The following is a 19035-nucleotide window of genomic DNA, read 5'->3' on the forward strand; positions in this document are numbered from 1 at the left end:
GCTGCATATGCGAACTGAATCACCTCAAGGTGCTAGATCCGTCCTGTGTTGTCCAGCTTCTTAGAAGAGGTAGGTCTTGAGTTTCTTTCTGAAGGCCTGATGGTTTTCTTCCATGCGAATGTGAGCAGGTAGAGCGTTCCATAGCCGTGGTCCTTGGACTGCGAATCTTCGTTCTCCCTTTGTTTTGTAGCGGGTTTTTGGAATAAGGAGGAGGTTTTGGTTAGCTGATCGAAGACTGCGATTGGGTGTGTAGCGCTTTATTTTCACGCATAGGTACTGAGGAGCGTTTCCTTGTATGCATTTGTGAGTGAGGCAGAGGGTCTTGAAAGTGATTCGATTTTTTATGATTAGCCAATGTAGGTTCCTCAGGGAAGGGGAAAAAGTCCTCTTGGGCCCTAGATGGCCATGGTTGTCATGTAGGTGTCAGGGCTGGGCTCAGCCCTTCCTTCTCTGTGCTCCCATTTCTCTCCACAGTTACCCAGCTGTTGTTGATTCTGCTCGTCAGTCCTGCCTACTTAAAGTCGTCCAGCTCTCTTGATCTCTGCCTTCACCTTTGTCAACATCACAGAGTCATTCTCCTGCGTTCCTGTTGAAGACTTGCTAGGCTGACGTTCCTTCTGGCTCCTGATCCTGCTTGCTGTACTACTACGTTTATCTCTGGCTCTGGCATTTGCTTGGCTGACTACCCAATCCGGTTACTGAACTCTGGCTTGTTTTGACTACGCTTACTCTGTTTACCTTATTATTCGGGTGTCAGTGGGGCCTATTCTTCTGGAGGGTCAATGGGGCCTTCTTCACAAAGCATCAGCGTCTTATTTCTTGACCCCGGTCTATACTTCAGGCTGAAAATAAACCCTGATAGAGCAGCCAACCATCTGTGACCCGTGGCATCCAACTTGGTGGTAGTGAGGATGTAGGTGAGAGCATTGTTGTCAGTCTTGATCACAAACTCCGCTCCATACAGGTAATCGCTCAGCTTATCCACCCACTTCAAGGCCAGGAACTCAAGTTTGTGCATGGGATAGTTCTTCTGGGCGGGGGCCAAGTTCCGAGTCACGTAGGCAACAGGCCGTAGATGGCAGTCATGCTCTTGATATAGCACCCCACCTAACCCATCTCGACTGGCGTCAAAGTGTAGCTCGTATGACTTGGTTGGATCTGCATAGGCCACGACTGGAGTGGTTGTTAGGCTTCACTTCAGCTGCCTAAAACCTCTTCACACTTCAGAGTCCATTGTTCCTGAATGGACTCTCTGGGTTTTCTGGGCCCTCCAGCTGGTCTGACAGGCTTCATCAGATCAGGGTCAGCGTCTTAGCGAATCCCTTGACAAATCTTCTGTAATAAGAGCAGAATCCCAGAAATGACCTAAGCTCAGTCACGTTGGTAGGCCTCGGCCAGGAGGTCAGTGGCCACTTCATCAGCAGACACAATGTGACCAAGGTAGTTGACCGAGGGTTGATAAAACTGGCACTTTTCCAGAGACAGCTTCAACCCCCTCACCATGGAGTCTCTTAAGGACCTTCTGCAGAAACTCTTCGTGCTCTTCCAGGGTCTTGCTGAAAACGATGATGTCGTCTAAGAACACCAACACGTTCGTTCAGTTTCATGTCACCCACGGTCTTCTCCATTAGTCTTTCGAAGGTGGCTGGGGCGCCAGACAGGCCTTGATGCATACTGTCAAATCCAAAGATCCCCTGCGGGGTAATGAAAATGGTCTTCTCCCAATCCTCAGGGTGTATGGGGATTTGGTAATACCCACTCTTCAAATCCAGCATGCTGAACCACTTCGCTCCTGACAGGCTCTGCAAGGCATCTTCTATCCTTGGGGTGGTATATTGGTCGGGAATGGTCCTTCAGTTCAGTGTCCAGTAGTCAATACCCAGCCTCAGTAACCCATTTTTCTTCCGTACCACCACTATTGGGGAAGCGTATAGACTCTGGGACTCTCGGATGATACCTGCCCTCTTCAACTCTGTCAGTTGTTCATGCAGATCCTCCAAGTCCCCTAAAGGAATCCATCAAACTCTTCCCCTGAATGGCTTATGCACTCGAAAAGATGGATCCGGTATTGGGCACTTTTTGCACACCCCACATCAAATTCACTCTTGGAGAATGCAGCCTGCCATCTCAGGAGCTGGGTCTTGGCCCTTTCTTTCTATTCAGGCAAAAGGGGAGTATTTTTTGGATAGAGCTCCTCCACAGAGATCCCATCCTATGCTCCCCCCACCAAATCAGACAGCGGGACTGGGGTGGCCAGATTCACTTGTCCCAGCAACATCTGAGCCGGCATCTTCACTGGCGAGGCTGTTATGTTGCGGACACTAACCAAGATCTTCCCGTGACTTCTTTGCAACCCTTTGGTTGAAACCACCTCGAATTATCTCCACTCCCATGTCTTCTCTCTGTCCGTTTGATTCAAGGACAATGAAAGGGCCTGCTTGCTTTCAATTTAGTTTGACAGATGCTCGTATATAGGCCACTTTACCAGGCTGTAACACCTTCTCACACTGGTCCAAGCACCAGATCTTTCCCTTCTGTTTTTGTACCAGGTGCTGGTAGGCTTGTCTCAGCATGGGGTGCACACTTGTAGCTGTAGTGCCCGGCTCCAGAACAAGAGGTGTCAACAGCCTTCTGACAAGATCAGTATTGGTCCCTATCATGAGAGAACTCTTACTGGCCCCTGGTGGGCGAGGACAGACCACTGCCTGAGTTTCAAAAGTCTCGGCTTTCCCAGCCATGGAGGGATTGAAGGTCAGCTTGACCAGTAGATAGCCATCATAGGGGAAGTTCTGAGTCACAATGCCCCATATCTGCAGCTCTTCCAACTTCTGCAAAGGCAGGTGCTTGAGGTGCCTGTCATAGAAGTCTCTGTAGAGAAGGGTCACTTAAGCTCCAGTATCCAGAAGGGCCTTGGTGTAGACTCCCTTTACTTGGATAGGAACAACAGGAGAAGGTTCCAACAAGTTGTCAGGGAGCATGGAGGAAGTGGTGGCCCTGGCCTGTTCGGTGGTTTGTATCCGCGCTCCTCTCTGCGAGGTTCTGATTGGGCTTAAGTCTGTGCTAAGTTCTGGGAGTCTGGTGTGCATTGACTCTGACACCAGGCAGCATTTGTCAAAAGAAACAGGACACTGGGTTGCTTGGAGGCAACAATGGGGGGCCCTCTGCAAAGTTTTGGACTTTCGCTGCTGTCTCTTCGTGTCATTGGTTTTAAGCCAGTTACCGTAGATGGGCACACGGTTGGCTCCTTCACCAGAGCCCTCCGAAGTTTCCCTCTGGCTTCTGGCACTGTGCTTCAGGCTTCACTGGGCTTGGACACACCTGTCGATTAATGTCCCACATAATTTCAGCATACCTCGGTATGCTCAATGGCACTCCTCACTGGTACACGTGAAAATGCTCATCACCGCCTCCGATATAGACACTAGTATGGATATACGTGCATCGCTACCAAATATCCATAATATTCCTGTAATTATGGATAATCAAACATTAAAATCACTTGATCTTACCGGATCTAATGAATATCAATTATCCGGGGTGATTTTTTGGCCAGAAAATTTATAAGAGGGGGCCAGCCCCCCTCATTAATCACTTAATAAGGCTCTAATTATGTGAGATCTAATCTCACCCTTATGTGCTACCCCCTAATATCTCTAACGTTAAAACCATTTGATCTTACCGGATCTAACGAATATCTATGAGCCTGAATGATTTTTGACCAGAAAATTTGATAAGGGGGGGGCCAGCCCCCCCTCAATCACTTAATAAGTCTTTAATTATGTGAGATCTAATGTTAAAACCACTTAATCTTACCGGATCTAACGAATATCTATTAGCCTGAATGATTTTTGGCCAGAGACTTAAGTCTCTAATTATGTGAGATCAAACGTTAAAACCACTTGATATTACCGGATCTAACAAATAGCTTCCAAAATAGCTAATTATTTGGTCAATTAATTGATAAGGGGGGGGGGCTGATGATGGGTTAGCCCCCCCGCAAATAACTTAATATTGCTTCTTCTGTGTGAGATCTAACGCAAACAATGGTTGATCTAACCTGATCTAAGATCTAACAAACTGCATAAGATTTTTTCAAAAATTTTGATATGGGGGGGCTAACCCGGCAGAGGTCACACCTCACCCAGAGTTAGCAGGTAAAAGCAGACTCAGCTTGATTCATCCAGACCACAACTCCAACATGTTTCATCCCACTCTTGTTGTAGAATCTCATATTAGCCAATGTATTTCATATTATTCATATTGATTTGCATGTATTTTATTGATTATTATTATTCATATTATTATATAGTAGTGGTTTTATCAATATTATTATTCAATAGGTAAAGCAACAATTATTAATCTTTAATAATGTATACTGTGTTTTCCAGATTTAGAAAGTCTTCATTTTTAAGTGTTGAACTTTAAATGACCTCTGCTTTATGACAAGTACTTGTACACAGGTGTTCTCGAAAATGTATTAAGATAGTCTACTGGGTGAAAGTTCATTAGAATAGATTCAAGTAATATAGAATTGTCTCAGACAGATAAGAAAACAGGTGGTTAAAATAATTAGGTGGAATACAGGAAAGTTATGTACAGAACATTAAGTTTGACAGGGTCAAACAAAGGTCTGCTTGTGCCCTCATTAAAACTGTTAAAATACATGCATATAGTGAAACATATAAAACATCTGGTGGGGTTATTGAAAGTTAATTGTCTCAAAGTCAAAAATCTTTGAAGCTAGTTAAATCTTATCAAGATAAGGAGAGTTTGATAACACAGCTGGGTGCCAGACTGTCTCTATACAGGTGTTTTTAATTGGACAAAAACAGTTATAAATCACTTTAATGAATATAGGAATTTTGGGAATAATTAAGTTTATCTGGTTGTAGAACAGGTGTCAGATTTATGGTTGGTTACTTTGACGTAGATCTTAGCGACCAATCATATGTAAGAGAGATGGTTGAGATAAGACTTGTAAAATGGTATATAAATGCAAGCTCTGCAATTGTTAGACAGACAAGTCAGATAGGAGCTCATAAGCCTGAACTCTGTGTATGCTGCCCTATTGCACGGGTCATAGAGGTCAGAACCAATGGGCAAGTATCTGTCCACAACTTGTCTCCTCGTACGAGTCAGAGAAGACTTCTTAACTTGTTCCAGAATGTGGTCTCAGGTGAATTTCCCTCAAGAACTTGGTCGAGCTGGAACCCAGAACTCTTTGAGGGGACCAGACCACCGGCAGATTGACTGGTACCTATCAGGTGACGGGTTCCCAAGAATTGGCAGAAAAGACCCATTCTGGTTCAAGGTGAGAACAATTCACAATTGTTTCAATTTGGTTAGAGGATAAGAATACCTATATCTAATATGCATGCATTGTAAGAAACTGTATAAATTAGACCTGTATATTGTAATACTTTGAACATAAACCTGTATGTTATCAGCTGTTAATAAACCTGCATTGCTGAATTTCTGCCTGGTTCGATACTTTACTATTCTACTTCACTCTCAGGGCTTAATCATGGAGACCATACAGCAGTGGAGATCATATAGCAGTAATACATTGTTTAGCGTTCAGTGCACTGCATTGGATAAAACAGTAAGTCATCCATTACACATTAATCCTAAAAGTCACTTGCCCAATCACTACAGACTTTGAATATTTAAAAAGGAAATGTTAACACAAACAAGAGATACTTCCTTTTCGTTTATTTTGCAAGTGCTGTACATGCCAAAAGTGAATGCTGTGCAAAATTGGCAAACAAAAATATAAATTACATTCATCATTCACACCCCCCATATTTTTACATCACTTGTTTTCTCGCAATTCTTCCAAACAAAAAGGGAACACAGCACAGCCTCTCAGGCCCTCCTGCTCATGCTCCTTAAAGCTGGAAATTCACATCAAAAAGTTAGACGAAACAAAGCAAAAAATTCCTTTAAAACAGGATTAAATATTTAAGTTTCCAAAAACGGAAGATCCATCCACCAGTTTGTGGTGAGCGAAGCAAAGGCTGATCTCTTCATTTTTTTTATTCAGTTTTCATGAAGGCACAGCAGCGTAGGGGGGTGCTGTAGGACATCTAGAAGGAAAAATAAACAGGAAATTTGAGCTTAAACCATTTTCAAGTTTAAACCACTTCAAGAGGAGGTCCAGCTGAAAAAAAAAAAAAAAAAAAAAATGTTAAAAGTCAGCAGCTACAAACACTGTAGCTGCTGACTTTTAATAAGCACACTTACCTGTCCAGGGTGTCCGCGATGTCAGCCGCTCGAGGCCGATCCATCCATCGGATCGGGTCCCGGCACCGCCATTCGAACTAAGGTAAACAGGCAGTGGAGCCTTGCGGCTTCACTGCCAGTTTCCTACTGCACATGCGCAAGTCGTGCGGCGCTTTGTGAATGGCCGACAGTGTTCTGGGACACACAGTTCCAAGAACACAGCGCGCCCCATTCCCCAGAAGACAACACGAGGAGGAGAAGAATGAAGATCACCGCGGAGTAGGAAGTGGCAGATTAGGACGATCTGCCTAGTAACAGCCATTTCTGGCTGTAAAAATTTTTTTTTTTTTTTTTCTTCCGATTATAAGGAGCATTTTTATGTAATTTTTTTTTTTTTTTTTTCTTTTAGGGTGGACCTCCGCTTTCAGTACTGGGCACTTATTCACCCCCTTCCTGCCCAGGCCATTTTTTTTAGCTTTCAGCGTTGTCGCACTTTGAATGACAATTGTGCGGCCATGCAACACTGTACCCAAAAGTTTATTTTCTGTCAGTAAATTTTGTAAATAAGTAATTTTTCTCCTTCACTGATGAGGCGGCACTTATGGGCACCAATTAGGTGCCACCAATATGCTGCACTGATAGGTGGCATGGATAGGCAGGCACTGCCTGACACTGATGGGCAGGCAACTGCTGGGCTGGGGCTTTCCTGTATTCATGGCACTGATGATCAGTGCCCTGATAACCTTCCCAGATCTCCTCTGTGAGGAGCAGATTCATGGCACTTCCATATTTACATGTGACCAGCTATGACACAGCTGATCACATGGTTAAAGAGCCGTGGCTCTTTAGAGATGTACATTTATTCTTCTGCATATTTTCGGAAATAAAAATAGAAAAAAATATAAATAAATAAATCGCAATAAGTGTATAATAATTGGTTTGCGCAAAAGTTAGTGTCTACAAACTAGGGGATAGATTTATGGCATTTTTATTTGAATTCTTTTTTTTTTTTCTTTACTAGTAATGGCAGCGATCTGCAATTTGACGCTTTTGACACATTTTTGGGTCCATTTATACACCGATCAGTGCTATAAAAATGCACTGATTACTGTATAAATGTCACTGTCAGGGAAGGGGTTAACACTAGGGGCGATCAAGGGGTTAAATGTGTTCTAACTGTGGGGGGGATGGGACTAACTTGGGGAGGAGAGCAATCGTTATACCTATATACTAGGAACCACAGATCAGTCTCCTCACCCCTGACAGAATGTGGATTTGTGCGTTTACAAATCCTCGTTCTCCCTCTGTCAGGAGCGATCGCAGGTGCCCGGTGGACATCGGGAGCAGTGTTGGCAGCTAGTGCACATGCTCAGTTTTCAGTGTATTACCTACCCTGAGCATTTCTTCCCCATCACATCTGACCAACCCATGTGACTATAGAGAGTCACATATGTGGGCATATATACAGTGGTAAAATAAATAAATATATATATATATAATTAATCAGCCCATTCCCTCCTTCCTCCATGCCCACTAACCAGCCAACAAAATGGGGGCGGGATATTACATCTAGATTGATGGAGGCTTCACCTCCCTGTTATTCTTAGACGCAGGCTGGAGGGATGTGACCGCCTGAGATTGTCAGAAATCTGCTAGCACCATGTTATTGCCACAAATGATGGATGGAAATATACTGTATCCATATAGATAGAGAGTGTGTATATAGATATAGAGAGAGAGTAATATACACACAATATATATATATATATATATATATATATATATATATATATATATATATATATATATATATATATATATATATATATATATATATATATACACATATATATACACATATATACACACATACATACACATATATTTTTCCTGTTCTGGAAAATTAGTTTGTACATTTTAGGGGGCAGCTGGTTTCATCAACGCCTGCATTTTATATATTTAAGAACATTCAAGGAAGCACCCTCTGTGTTGTTACTATATATTCTTACGGCGATTTAAAATAGTTTATTGATATTAATCATAATTACTCCCAAAGGCTTTTGTTTCCAATTTTGAACATGTGACCAGCAGCAGAGGACTAGAAGCTACTCCTGCCACTGTTTCCCTGCAGATAGGCTGGAAAAGAGCTGGGTCATGCAACAGCTGTACTATGGATAAGAATAAAAAACTGATTGGCTCCTTGTGCTGCTTCTTAATCTCCCAACCTGAGAGAGATTGCAAGAGAGTCTGATACCAAGCCAAATTTAGGTACTGCTTGCATATTAAAAATGCATTTAAGAATTGATGTATTATTTGCTTTGACATAATATATGCTTTAAACTATTTTTTATCTTGATATACGATCATGTAGCAGAAGGTTGTTACAAAAAAAAGTGAAGTCTACATGAAAGGGTATCTGCTTTTTTAAACAAATACAAACGTGCACCTCACGTCTGTCTACAAAGCCTTAGGCAAACAAAAACTCAACCACATAATTTTTCTAACCTAACCACACATGATCGCTCCCCATAGGTTAGAAATATAAGGCAACTTACTCCATTTTGTCCTCTAGTTTATGAATAGTCTGCTTGTCCAGGTAACGGCAAAATAAGGAAAGCAAATTGCTTGGCAGAAAGAGTGGCTCCACCATGCAGGATTTGGAAACGTGAGAAAGCTCCTTTGCTACAAGGAACACTGTATCAGTCCTGGGGAGGAATTAAGAGACAAATGGAAGCTCTTACATGCCAAAAAAACTAAATTACAAACCCATTGCATCATGTAAAGACAGCAAGAGGAAAGACAACATATACAGAAATGTATCAGTTCCCAAATTCAAAAAAGTCTTGAAAAAAAAAAAAAACAAGTATCAGCAAGTACCAGACTCAAATTTGTTCAGTGGCCCTGAATAGTTTAGTGTGCCATAGCGATTCATATACTATAGGTGAAACTCCCAAGGACTTCCATCATTACTACAGTAATACTAATGCTGTAGAGTTGATTTTTAAAATGTACTAAAAACCCTTTGTTTTTTTAAATAACCTGAAAATTCAAGTTAGACTTACCGGTAACTTGTTTTCCAAGAGTCTTTCAGGACAGCACTTGAGAGAGTGACTCCTCCCCTTGCAAACATATATACATACACACACATATATATATATATATATATATATATATATATATATGTGTGTGTATGTATATATGTTTGCAAGGGGAGGAGTCACTCTCTCAAGTGCTGTCCTGAAAGACTCTTGGAAAACAAGTTACCGGTAAGTCTAACTTGAATTTTCCCTAAACGTCTTTCAGGACAGCACTTGAGAGGATAATAGAGACTTACCCCCCTAGGGAGGGACCACAGCCTGCAGAACCTTTCTGCCAAAAGCCTGATCCCCTGCTGACAGGAGATCCAGTCTGTAATGACGGACAAACGTTAGGTAGCTTGACCACATAGCCGCCTTACAAATCTGATCTGGGGTGGCACCAGCTCTTTCTGCCTATGTAGTGGCCTGGGCTCTCGTTGAATGAGCCCTAATTCCCAGCGGGAAAGATAAACCCATTTGAGAATAGGCTACAGAAATAGCTGTCTTAAGCCATCTAGCCAATGATCCTTTCGATGCTTGTTGGCCTTTTTTGTTTCCAGAAAAAAGAACAAATAATGAATCTGAAGCTCTAAACCCTCCTGTTACTTCCAAATAATGTAATAGGATACATCTTAGGTCCAAATTGTGAAACTGCTCTTCCTTTTCACCCGAAGGGTTAGCACAAAAGGTTGTCAGAGTAATCTCCTGAGACCTGTTACTAAAGCTTGCCACTTTTGGCAAAAACCCTGTATCTACTTTAAGGACAACTATCAGGAATAACTGACAAAAAAGGCTCTTTTACTGATAGGGCGTGCAGTTCGCTAATCCTTCTTGCTGAAGAAATTGCGACCAGAAAAATAGTTTTCAAAGTTAAATTTTTTAGGGATATGGCCTGTAAAGGCTCAAATGGTTCTTTTGGAAAAAAACAAACAAAAACAAAACACACAATAGGTGTAGCGCTAGTGAAATAAATGTCCAATATGAAAAAGACGTATTAAATGAATACTTCCAAAGGTAAACCAAAAAAAGGCATCCGTATGTATTAAGTAAGGAGTCTTTCAAGAAACTGAACACTTCAAGAAGACATCTGAGATGAAAATAAACACACCACCACCTGAAGATGAAGAGGCTTACCAGATGGGATGGACCCAAAGGGCATACGCCGAGTTGGGTCAGATAAGGCTTAGGTGGTGAGTGACTCTGGACGACCTGGAGAGATGATACTTGTGGCTAGACCGGTTGATGCTGTATCCCTCTGAAAGGTGGATGCCGAAACCAGGGGGGACGATGTAGATGGAACAAGCCAGGCGGTATCGTATCCCTCTTGTAGCATGCTCCTCCCCACCGGCCCCTCCTCTTTTCTAGTCTGTCTGAAGTGATGATTGGTCATCGGCATACACCTTTCAGAGGGATACAGCATCAACTGGTCTAGCCACAAGTATCATCTCTCCAGGTCGTCCAGAGTCACTCACCACCTAAGCCTTATCTGACCCAACTCGGCGTATGCCCTTTGGGTCCATCCCATCTGGTAAGCCTCTTCATCTTCAGGTGGTGGTGTGTTTATTTTCATCTCAGAAGTCTTCTTGAAGTGTTCAGTTTCTTGAAAGACTCCTTACTTAATACATACGGATGCCTTTTTTTGGTTTACCTTTGGAAGTATTCATTTAATACGTCTTTTTCATATTGGACATTTCACTAGCGCTACACTTATTGTGTTTTTTTTTCCTCTTGTAATACCCTATTGGTTGTGTTAGCTGCTGTTTTCTTTTTTGTTTAGAGCAGTGCAGAATTGTTTTGTATATATTCAAATGGTTCTTTTGCCAGGGCTTGCAGAACCACCGAGAGATCACAATTTGGAAAATGTCTCACCAGGACTGGTCTAGACCTGGAAAGTGCTTTGAAAAATCTCATGATCAGAGTTTCTGAAGATAAGGATCTCTCCAGATAAACTCCTAAAGCGGCCACCAGCGCTTTAAGAGTGCTGACTGCAAGATTCTTGTCTGCACCTTATTGCAAAAATTCCAGCACTGAAACTAGGTCTTTAATCTCCCTATGTTCTGAAAGACAGAATGAAATAGACTTTCCATACTTTGGCGTAAATATACCTGGTTACCTTTTTCCTACTGGAAAGTAACAGTTGTTAAATGTTCTGAAAAACCTTTGCTTGTCATTAATTGCTCCTCAGATACCAGGCAGTGAGCTTTAACCTGCCTACTTCTGGATGATGCACTGGCCCCTGAATCAACAGATCCTGACTGAGCGGAAGATGCCAACACGGTTTGATTGCCAACTGAAGAATCGTGGAAAACCAAGCTCTCTTTGGCCAATATGGAGTAATCAAAATGATTGATACTCTCTTTTAGTATTTTTCTCAACACTAGTGGGATTAACCGGAATGGAGGAAAAGCATACCCTAGGTGAAAATCCCACGGATGTGCCAGAGCATCTATCCCCTGAGAACAATTGTCTCTCTGAAGGGAGGAAAACTTTGGGAGCTGCGTGTTTTGTTTTGGAGCAAACATGTCTGCCTGCGGAAGGCCCCAAGTACTGGTGATTAATGCAAACACCTCCCTGTTCAGACTCCACTCTGATTACTGAACTTTGTCGGCTCAGATAATCCGCTACTTCGTTTAATGTGCCTTTCAGATGGACTGCGGATAGAGATAGTAAGTGGTTCTCTGCCCACTCCAGAATCTCTACTGACAGTAAATGAAGAGCCCTGCTTCTTGTGCCTCCCTGTTTGTTCAGGTAGGCTATGGTAGCGGCATTGTCCGACAAAATCTGGACATGGAAACCTATGAGGTTTTGAGAGAAGAAAGCTAATGCTCGGGCAACCGCTTTTATCCCTGTCCAATTAGAGGATTTTTGGGCCCCGACTTGGGACCATGTTCCCTGTGCTAAGGCCTGACCCATGTGGGCCCCCCCATCCCTTCAGACTGGTGTCTGTTGTGACCACTTTTCCGTTTGGAAAAGACCAAAGAAGACCTCTGCAGTACCACCTGACTCTTCCACCACCAAAGCGAACGTTTGACTCTGGTGGGGATTTTTTATTTTATTTATTTTATTTTATTTATTTCAGGTACTTATATAGCGCCGTCAATTTACGCAGCGCTTTACATATTCATTGTACATTCACATCAGTCCCTACCCTCAAGGAGCTTACAATCTAAGATCCCTAACTCACATTCATACATACTAGGGACAATTTAGACAGGATCCAATTAACCTACCAGCATGTCTTTGGAGTGTGGGAGGAAACCGGAGTACCCGGAGGAAACCCACGCAGACACAGGGAGAACATGCAAACTCCAGGCAGGTAGTGTCGTGGTTGGGATTCGAACCAGCGACCCTTCTTACTGCTAGGTGAGAGTGCTACCCACTAGACCACTGTGCCGCCCTATTTTTATTTTCATATCCAAACTCTCTGTCCTGTGGTTCCATGTTCTTAGAAGGAACCTCTGGAGAGCCCTAAAATGCAGCCTTGCCCATTGGATGGCTGGCATAGAAGAGGTTAATGTCCGCAGAAAGTTGATTTGTTTGTAGTGTCGTTATTACCCTTCGAACCTTGATCTTTTTCTCCTCTGGGAGAAAAATCTTTTGCTCCACCGAATTTATCAAGTAACCCAGAGACAGTACTTGCTGAGCTGGAATGAAATTCGATTTGAACATTCACTATCCACCCTAGTGACTCCAAATGACTGCGGGCTCTGTTCAGATCCTCCTGCAACTTTTCCCTGGATGGGGCAAAAAAGAGGAGGTCGTCCAGATATGGAATTACCGCAATCCCTCGGAGTCGAAGAGGGGCGAGAGCTTCCGCCGTTACTTTCGTAAAAATACGAGGAGCTTACGACAGGCCGAAGGGAAGGGCCCTGAACTGAAGATGTATAATCTCTTTGCCCATATTCACGGCAAACCTCAGGAATCTCTGTGACTGAGGTGCTACAGGAACATGAAGATAAGCATCCCTCAGATCGATTGATGCCATAAAACAATCTTTTGTCAGAATGTTCCTGACTGTGAAAATTGAGTCCATACAAAACTTTTTGTATAGGACTGACTTGTTCAGGGGTTTTAGGTTGAGGATAAGACGGAAGCTTTCGGATGGTTTTCTTCTCAGAAATATGTGTGAATAGAAGCCCTGACCCTGTTCCTCTGGGGATACTGGTATCACTACCCTCTGGTGCCTCAGATACTTTAAAAGGTTCTTCATGGCCAGAGCCTTTGTTAGATCCCTTGGTAAGTTTGTTACAAAGAATCTTTCTGGCGGGCGATCCGAAAACTCTATCCTGTAACCTTGGGACAGCATGTCTAAAATATATTGACTTTCTGTCATGCTGGCCCAAAGGGGGAGGAAACTTTGAAGCCTTCCCCCCACTGGTAAGCACAAGTCATTGCATTTTACCGGAGGCTGCAGGAGGATGGAAAAGGACATTTCCTTTTCCCTTTCCCTTCTGCGACGCCCAATTTCTCTTTTTCTCCTGGGGTTTGGTTTGTTCTTGAGTCCTTTGGGAACGAAAAAAACTTTTAACTTTCTGCTTTTTCTTTTTGATAGGGAAAGACTTTTATCAGCTGTTCTATCTAGAACTGCATCTAAGTTAGGACCAAAAAGCAAGTCCCCCAGGAACGGTATCCCACACAGCTTGTTTTTGGATGCCGCGTCCCCCAGCCAAGTTTAAAACCACAGAGCCCTTCTGGCCGAGTTAGCTAGGGCAGCAGATCTAGCTGTCATTTTAATTGATTCCGCTGATGCATCAGATATAAGTGCAACAGCAGCAGACAGAGTCGAGAATGAATCCAAAATTTCTTGTTTCGGTGAGTCTGCTGAGATACGGGCCTTAAGTTGATCTAACCAGAACTCCATATTCCTGGATACCACTGTAGTTGCCATCGCAGGTTTAAGATTTCCCATGATGGATTGCCATGCTCTTTTTAGTAGCTGGTCCATCCTCTTATCCATGGGATCTCTTAACACCCCCATATCCTCGAATGCCCAATCTGTTGACCTCGAGACCTGGGAGAATGCAGCATCTAGTTTGGGGCTTTTGTTCCAAACCGCCGTTGGATCTTCATCAAAAGGGAAATGCCTTTTCAAGGCTTTGGGAAAGAAAGGCTCTCTCTCTGGATCTGCCCACTCTTTTTTAATAGTCTCAGAAATAACTGAGTGTACTTGGAAATTGCGATTTTTGTGTTTGCTGAGCCCTGCATACATTTTATCATGCAGAGATAACTCCTTTCTTTCCTCTTCCAGACCCAGTGTGGTATAGATTGCTTTTAACTGGCCATCTACCTGTTCTAAAGACAATTTAAATTTTGAAGGTAAATTTTCTTCTTCCTCCCCCTCATCAGAATCCTCCAATTGAGAGGGGGAATGTCCCTCTGGGGTAGGAGATGCCTCAGTCTCCACCGTCGGGACTAGAAGTGAGCTTTGAGAGGACTGTGAGGTAGTAGGCTGACTCAGGGATGGGTTTGCTAGCGAAGAGCAAAATGATTGGATAGTCGCATCAAGTTCTTTTTTAGCAGATGCAATCAAGTCACTGCAAGCGGAAGAAGCTTCTTCTTTAACTAGCAAATCAATACAGGCTTGACATAACGTCTTCTTCCATTCTTCAGGTAGTTTGGATTTACATGAAGGGCATTTCCTTTTTGCCACTGGATCAGAGCTCTTGGCCTGCCATAAGACAAAAAGAAGAAACCATCCCAGTGAGACATGTTCTTTTTCCAAGGATGCTCACCACAGGTGCACAGTAAGAACTAAACTGCCTCATGTGCCCAGACAGGCCCCTGCCACCGGGGGGGGGGGGGGGGGGGGGAGATATAGAGAGAGAGCCCCACAGTACAAGGAGGACAGTATACAACCTGGGCCTTGCTGGTGCCTGTCCCACTCGCTGCCGCTATCGATTCCATCGAGGAGCGCTTGCTGTGTTGTGTGGCTATAACGCCGGTTCCAGACTTCAATAGCGCCAATGCACCAGACCGGAACCGCTAAATAAGCACCAGCCCCGTTCCTTCCCTTTCCCTCTGCGAATTCCGGCGGAAATTACGCCGTACGCCTGTTCCATGGACGCCGCCCCCTTCCCGGATGCCTCACTTCCGGCGGATGGAGCCCCGCTGCCATCCCCAAGATGGCGGCGGTGAAATAAGCAACAGGCGGTGGACCGGAGTAAAAAACATAATAAACGGCCACCGCCTGCCTTACCGCCACCTAGGAGCGGTGCCCACGACAGTCAGACTCACCCTGAGCCCAGATGAAGAGGGAGAGGGAGCCCAGCCAGCAGCACCTAACCTCAGCTGTGGAATGGGAGGAACAGCTCTCATGAGGTAAAAAAAGCATTTGGTGAAAACACAGGAAACCTGAGCTCCCAGGACAGCACCTGAGAGCCCTGACTTCCCCACGAAGTGTTCCCTCTGGAGGAAACACAAAAACTGACAATGTGTGGAAAGGAGCCTCCTTTTAAACTTTGGTGGAAGAGGCGTTTCCTGTTTGCAAGAGGAGGAGTCACTCTCTCAAGTGCTGTCCTGAAAGACATTTAGGGAAAACATCATTCAGCATAAAATGTATGATTTTCTTGGATAGATGCTGGAGGTTTGAAACTTCAACCAACCTAATCCATATATTTTTCAGCTATCTAAGCAGCGAGAGCTCTAATACACCTGCTATAGGGTGGTCACGAATTATAAAAAAGGTGCAGCTCTCAGCATTGCAGTTACCAGGGGATACAAAAAAAGCACCAAAGGCATGCCACAGCACAAGAACTGCCTGACAAGCTTACACAGAGACACAGACTCCATAGATAATCATTACCATTTTTCAAAGTCCCCAATGCATGGCTCCATTGGTGTATCAGAAGACAATAGGCTCTCTCCATGGCTCAGTAACGCATACAACAGGGAGATTCCAAACTAGAGAGACAAGCAAAAACAAACATTTCCATAGCTGCGAGGGAATTTCACATCGATAATCTATAAAATCAAGGCTGATTCAGTGTAAGTGAACTAAAAAAAAAAAAAAATCAATACAGAAAAACGACAATCATTTAAAATTAATGTAAAAGGCAAACTTTTTTGTTTTAGAAAAAGTGAGAAAGGCTTGGAAACTTTTTGTATTGCCATCCATATCCCTACAGTAGAGATGGACCACTATTTGTCCCAGGGACCATTCTCAACAAAACAAAAAATGAGAAAGTTCTAAATTTTATACAGTTGACAAATAAGCAACAGGTAGGGGAAAATCTTGCAATGGTGACATCTTAGACATTTGTCACTAGAGTAAAATTTCTTCCCTGCCGCTCCATCCCACCCACTCTTTCCCCCTCACTTTTTGTATCAGAAGCAACAGACAGTCAATTTCTCCAGCAGGGACACAGAAAACATACAAGGGTTTTAACTTTATATCCCCTCCCTCAAAAAACAGAAAAAAAATACACCCTTTATAATAATAAGGGGTGTAATAATAAGCAGTTACTTGCTACAGCAATGAAAAAAAGAATGCTGGGATATGCTCTACAGGTCAGAGGGAGATTTGGATTAAAAAGTGAACAACATGAATCATTTGTGATGCCTGACTACACAGTCCAAATGGCTAGCCGAGAGAAGATGGCGTCACACTTTCACATTAAGCCTTTACGGTTTGAGCTATACAATACATAAAACACAAGTATGGGACTTTGAGTGAGGCAGGCTGTAACACAATGTAGAAGTACATCCATTAACAAAGATGCACCAGTATCGCTCAGGTTGAATTTTTAATGGGATGTAAGTTTGTGGATCAGACCATCTAAATATTTTTTGTACACAACGTTCTCATAACATAGGTTCTTATTTAGACCATTTTATAATTTTTACAAACACTCTAGCATCCGCTCCTGATGAGTCGGATTATCGATGAAACGCATCAAGCTTCAAAGGATGCAGTCCTCATTTTTTAACAATTGGTCATACTGACACCTTATTTCTGTACAACATATTATTTTATCATATTCATGTATTTGTACATTTGCTCCAAATGTTTTATACTATTGTCTTATTTATGTACTATTTTTCAAGTTTAGTTTCCTTGACACTTATGTTTTGCATGCTTTGAGCATTTACCCTTCATGCACATTGCTATGCATCTTTTTTACCCTTGTTAATAAATGGATATACTTCTACATTTTGTTAAAGCCTGCCTCACTTAAAGTCCCATACTTTTATTTTATGTATCCAGATTAGGGATGGAGGCAATCCCCCCTTTTGCACCTCATTTAAAGTCCCAGTAATATATTATATTTATATATATAATACCTCATATGTTGTATAGTTACAAGGAGAGGGGAAATATATATATTTCCCCTCTCCTTGTAACTATACAACATATGAGGTGTTACAGTAATTGAAGCATGTGCAAAAGTTGATTGCCAGAGAAATACTCAAGTACCTGGTTCTGGAATGCCAATCTAAGCGGCAAATCTGGGCTCTCTGGCAAAGGTGTAGTAAGTTCTTGGATTACTCGGATCAACTCAGTAAATGGTAGTTCATTAACTATAGATGTTAGAGGTCCGTAGAGAACTGGAAGGGACTACAAAAACAGAAAGAATTAACTCAAAATCACAATAACCATTCCAGCAATAAACACTTGTAAAGCGTTTAGGGAGGTAGAGTTTCCCTTTAAGAGGGGCAACACCTTAGAAGTGGAGTGATCATGTGATTTTCCCTTTATATAGTGGCAGGGGTTTGTGTCAGGGAAGGGTGACAGAAAGGAGAAGAGCTGAGGGGCTCTAGTGTACTCTCCCCTTTGGGAAACTTAGCCAGTAGTTTTTGGTAACCAAGTTTTGGATTGTAATTGGGTGGGAGTACCAACTTGCTCACCCACTGTTTTGAAAGATGTATTGGTCCATGAGAATGAGGTGTTCAATTAAACCATAATTTGGAACGGTTACTACATCTTAAGGCCTATATGCCTATACTGACAAATAAAAGAAACTACTTGTGGAACGATTCTTCTGTAAAAATGTCCTACTGAGGGTGAAATGTTAAGTTCAGCCATTGCCCGGGTAAAGAGTTGTGTGCTTACTTCAAGCCTGGTCAGCTCTTATTGGGTGGTGGAGGGAAAGGAGTCTCCCTCCCTGATGCTGAGAGAAATCTTGTGCATCATATGGCCTGACCCCCTCCCCCCGTCCCATAGGCCCTGCGACCCTGGCTTTGTGTGCCACTCAAGCTCACTGAAACGGGGTATGGATCCCAAGCATCCACCGCTGGGAGTGCCGGCATAGGCAGGAGCTCGTCCCAGCTCCTACAAATCAATGCCAGTTAAGGACTCCCTGAAGCCACACATCCCTGTAGTCCCTATACAGGGTGTATGAATGGCAACCCTAAGTGGTCAGTTAGGCTTCTGGAGCTTCTATTCGAACCAGGTGTCAACTATAGGCCTATGTGTGAGTAGTCCAGGCATGAAGGAGTTAATGTCTGCAATGACCAGGATGCAGCAGATGAGAGGTCTAAGACTGATATTGATGCACGAGACAGTTTATGGTTTGGACTGAATATGTGCAATAGGATATGAGAGCCAGACCCTGTATATCAAGGTGGTACTCAGCTGCATGTCAGTCATGTGGAACAAAGTTTGGGACCTGCCTTACATGGAGGGGGGGGGGGGGGGGACAGGACTGAAACCCTTTCCCTGGGCAACTTGTCCTTTTTCAGTAGATGACCGCCAGTAACGGCCACAAACTAGGTGCCACCTACTAATTAAATCTTTATA

At 43.1% G+C, this 19035-nt stretch overlaps 1 protein-coding gene across 1 annotated transcript in view; it reads right to left on the bottom strand.

Moving 5' to 3' along the window:
• Positions 1–6046: 6046 nt before the first annotated feature.
• Positions 6047–19035, bottom strand: part of PATL2 (PAT1 homolog 2) — a 73166-nt gene continuing 60177 nt past the window's right edge. Inside the window, exons 16-19 of the mRNA XM_073617169.1 lie at positions 17713–17853; positions 16102–16199; positions 8778–8927; positions 6047–6086 (exon numbers count right to left, since the gene is read on the bottom strand). Of these exons, the coding sequence (XP_073473270.1) occupies positions 6047–6086; positions 8778–8927; positions 16102–16199; positions 17713–17853 (429 nt within the window). The remainder of the gene's footprint in view (positions 6087–8777; positions 8928–16101; positions 16200–17712; positions 17854–19035) is intronic.

The sequence above is a fragment of the Aquarana catesbeiana genome, linkage group LG02 (genome assembly GCF_042186555.1).
Source record: "Aquarana catesbeiana isolate 2022-GZ linkage group LG02, ASM4218655v1, whole genome shotgun sequence".
Lineage (NCBI taxonomy): Eukaryota > Metazoa > Chordata > Amphibia > Anura > Ranidae > Aquarana > Aquarana catesbeiana.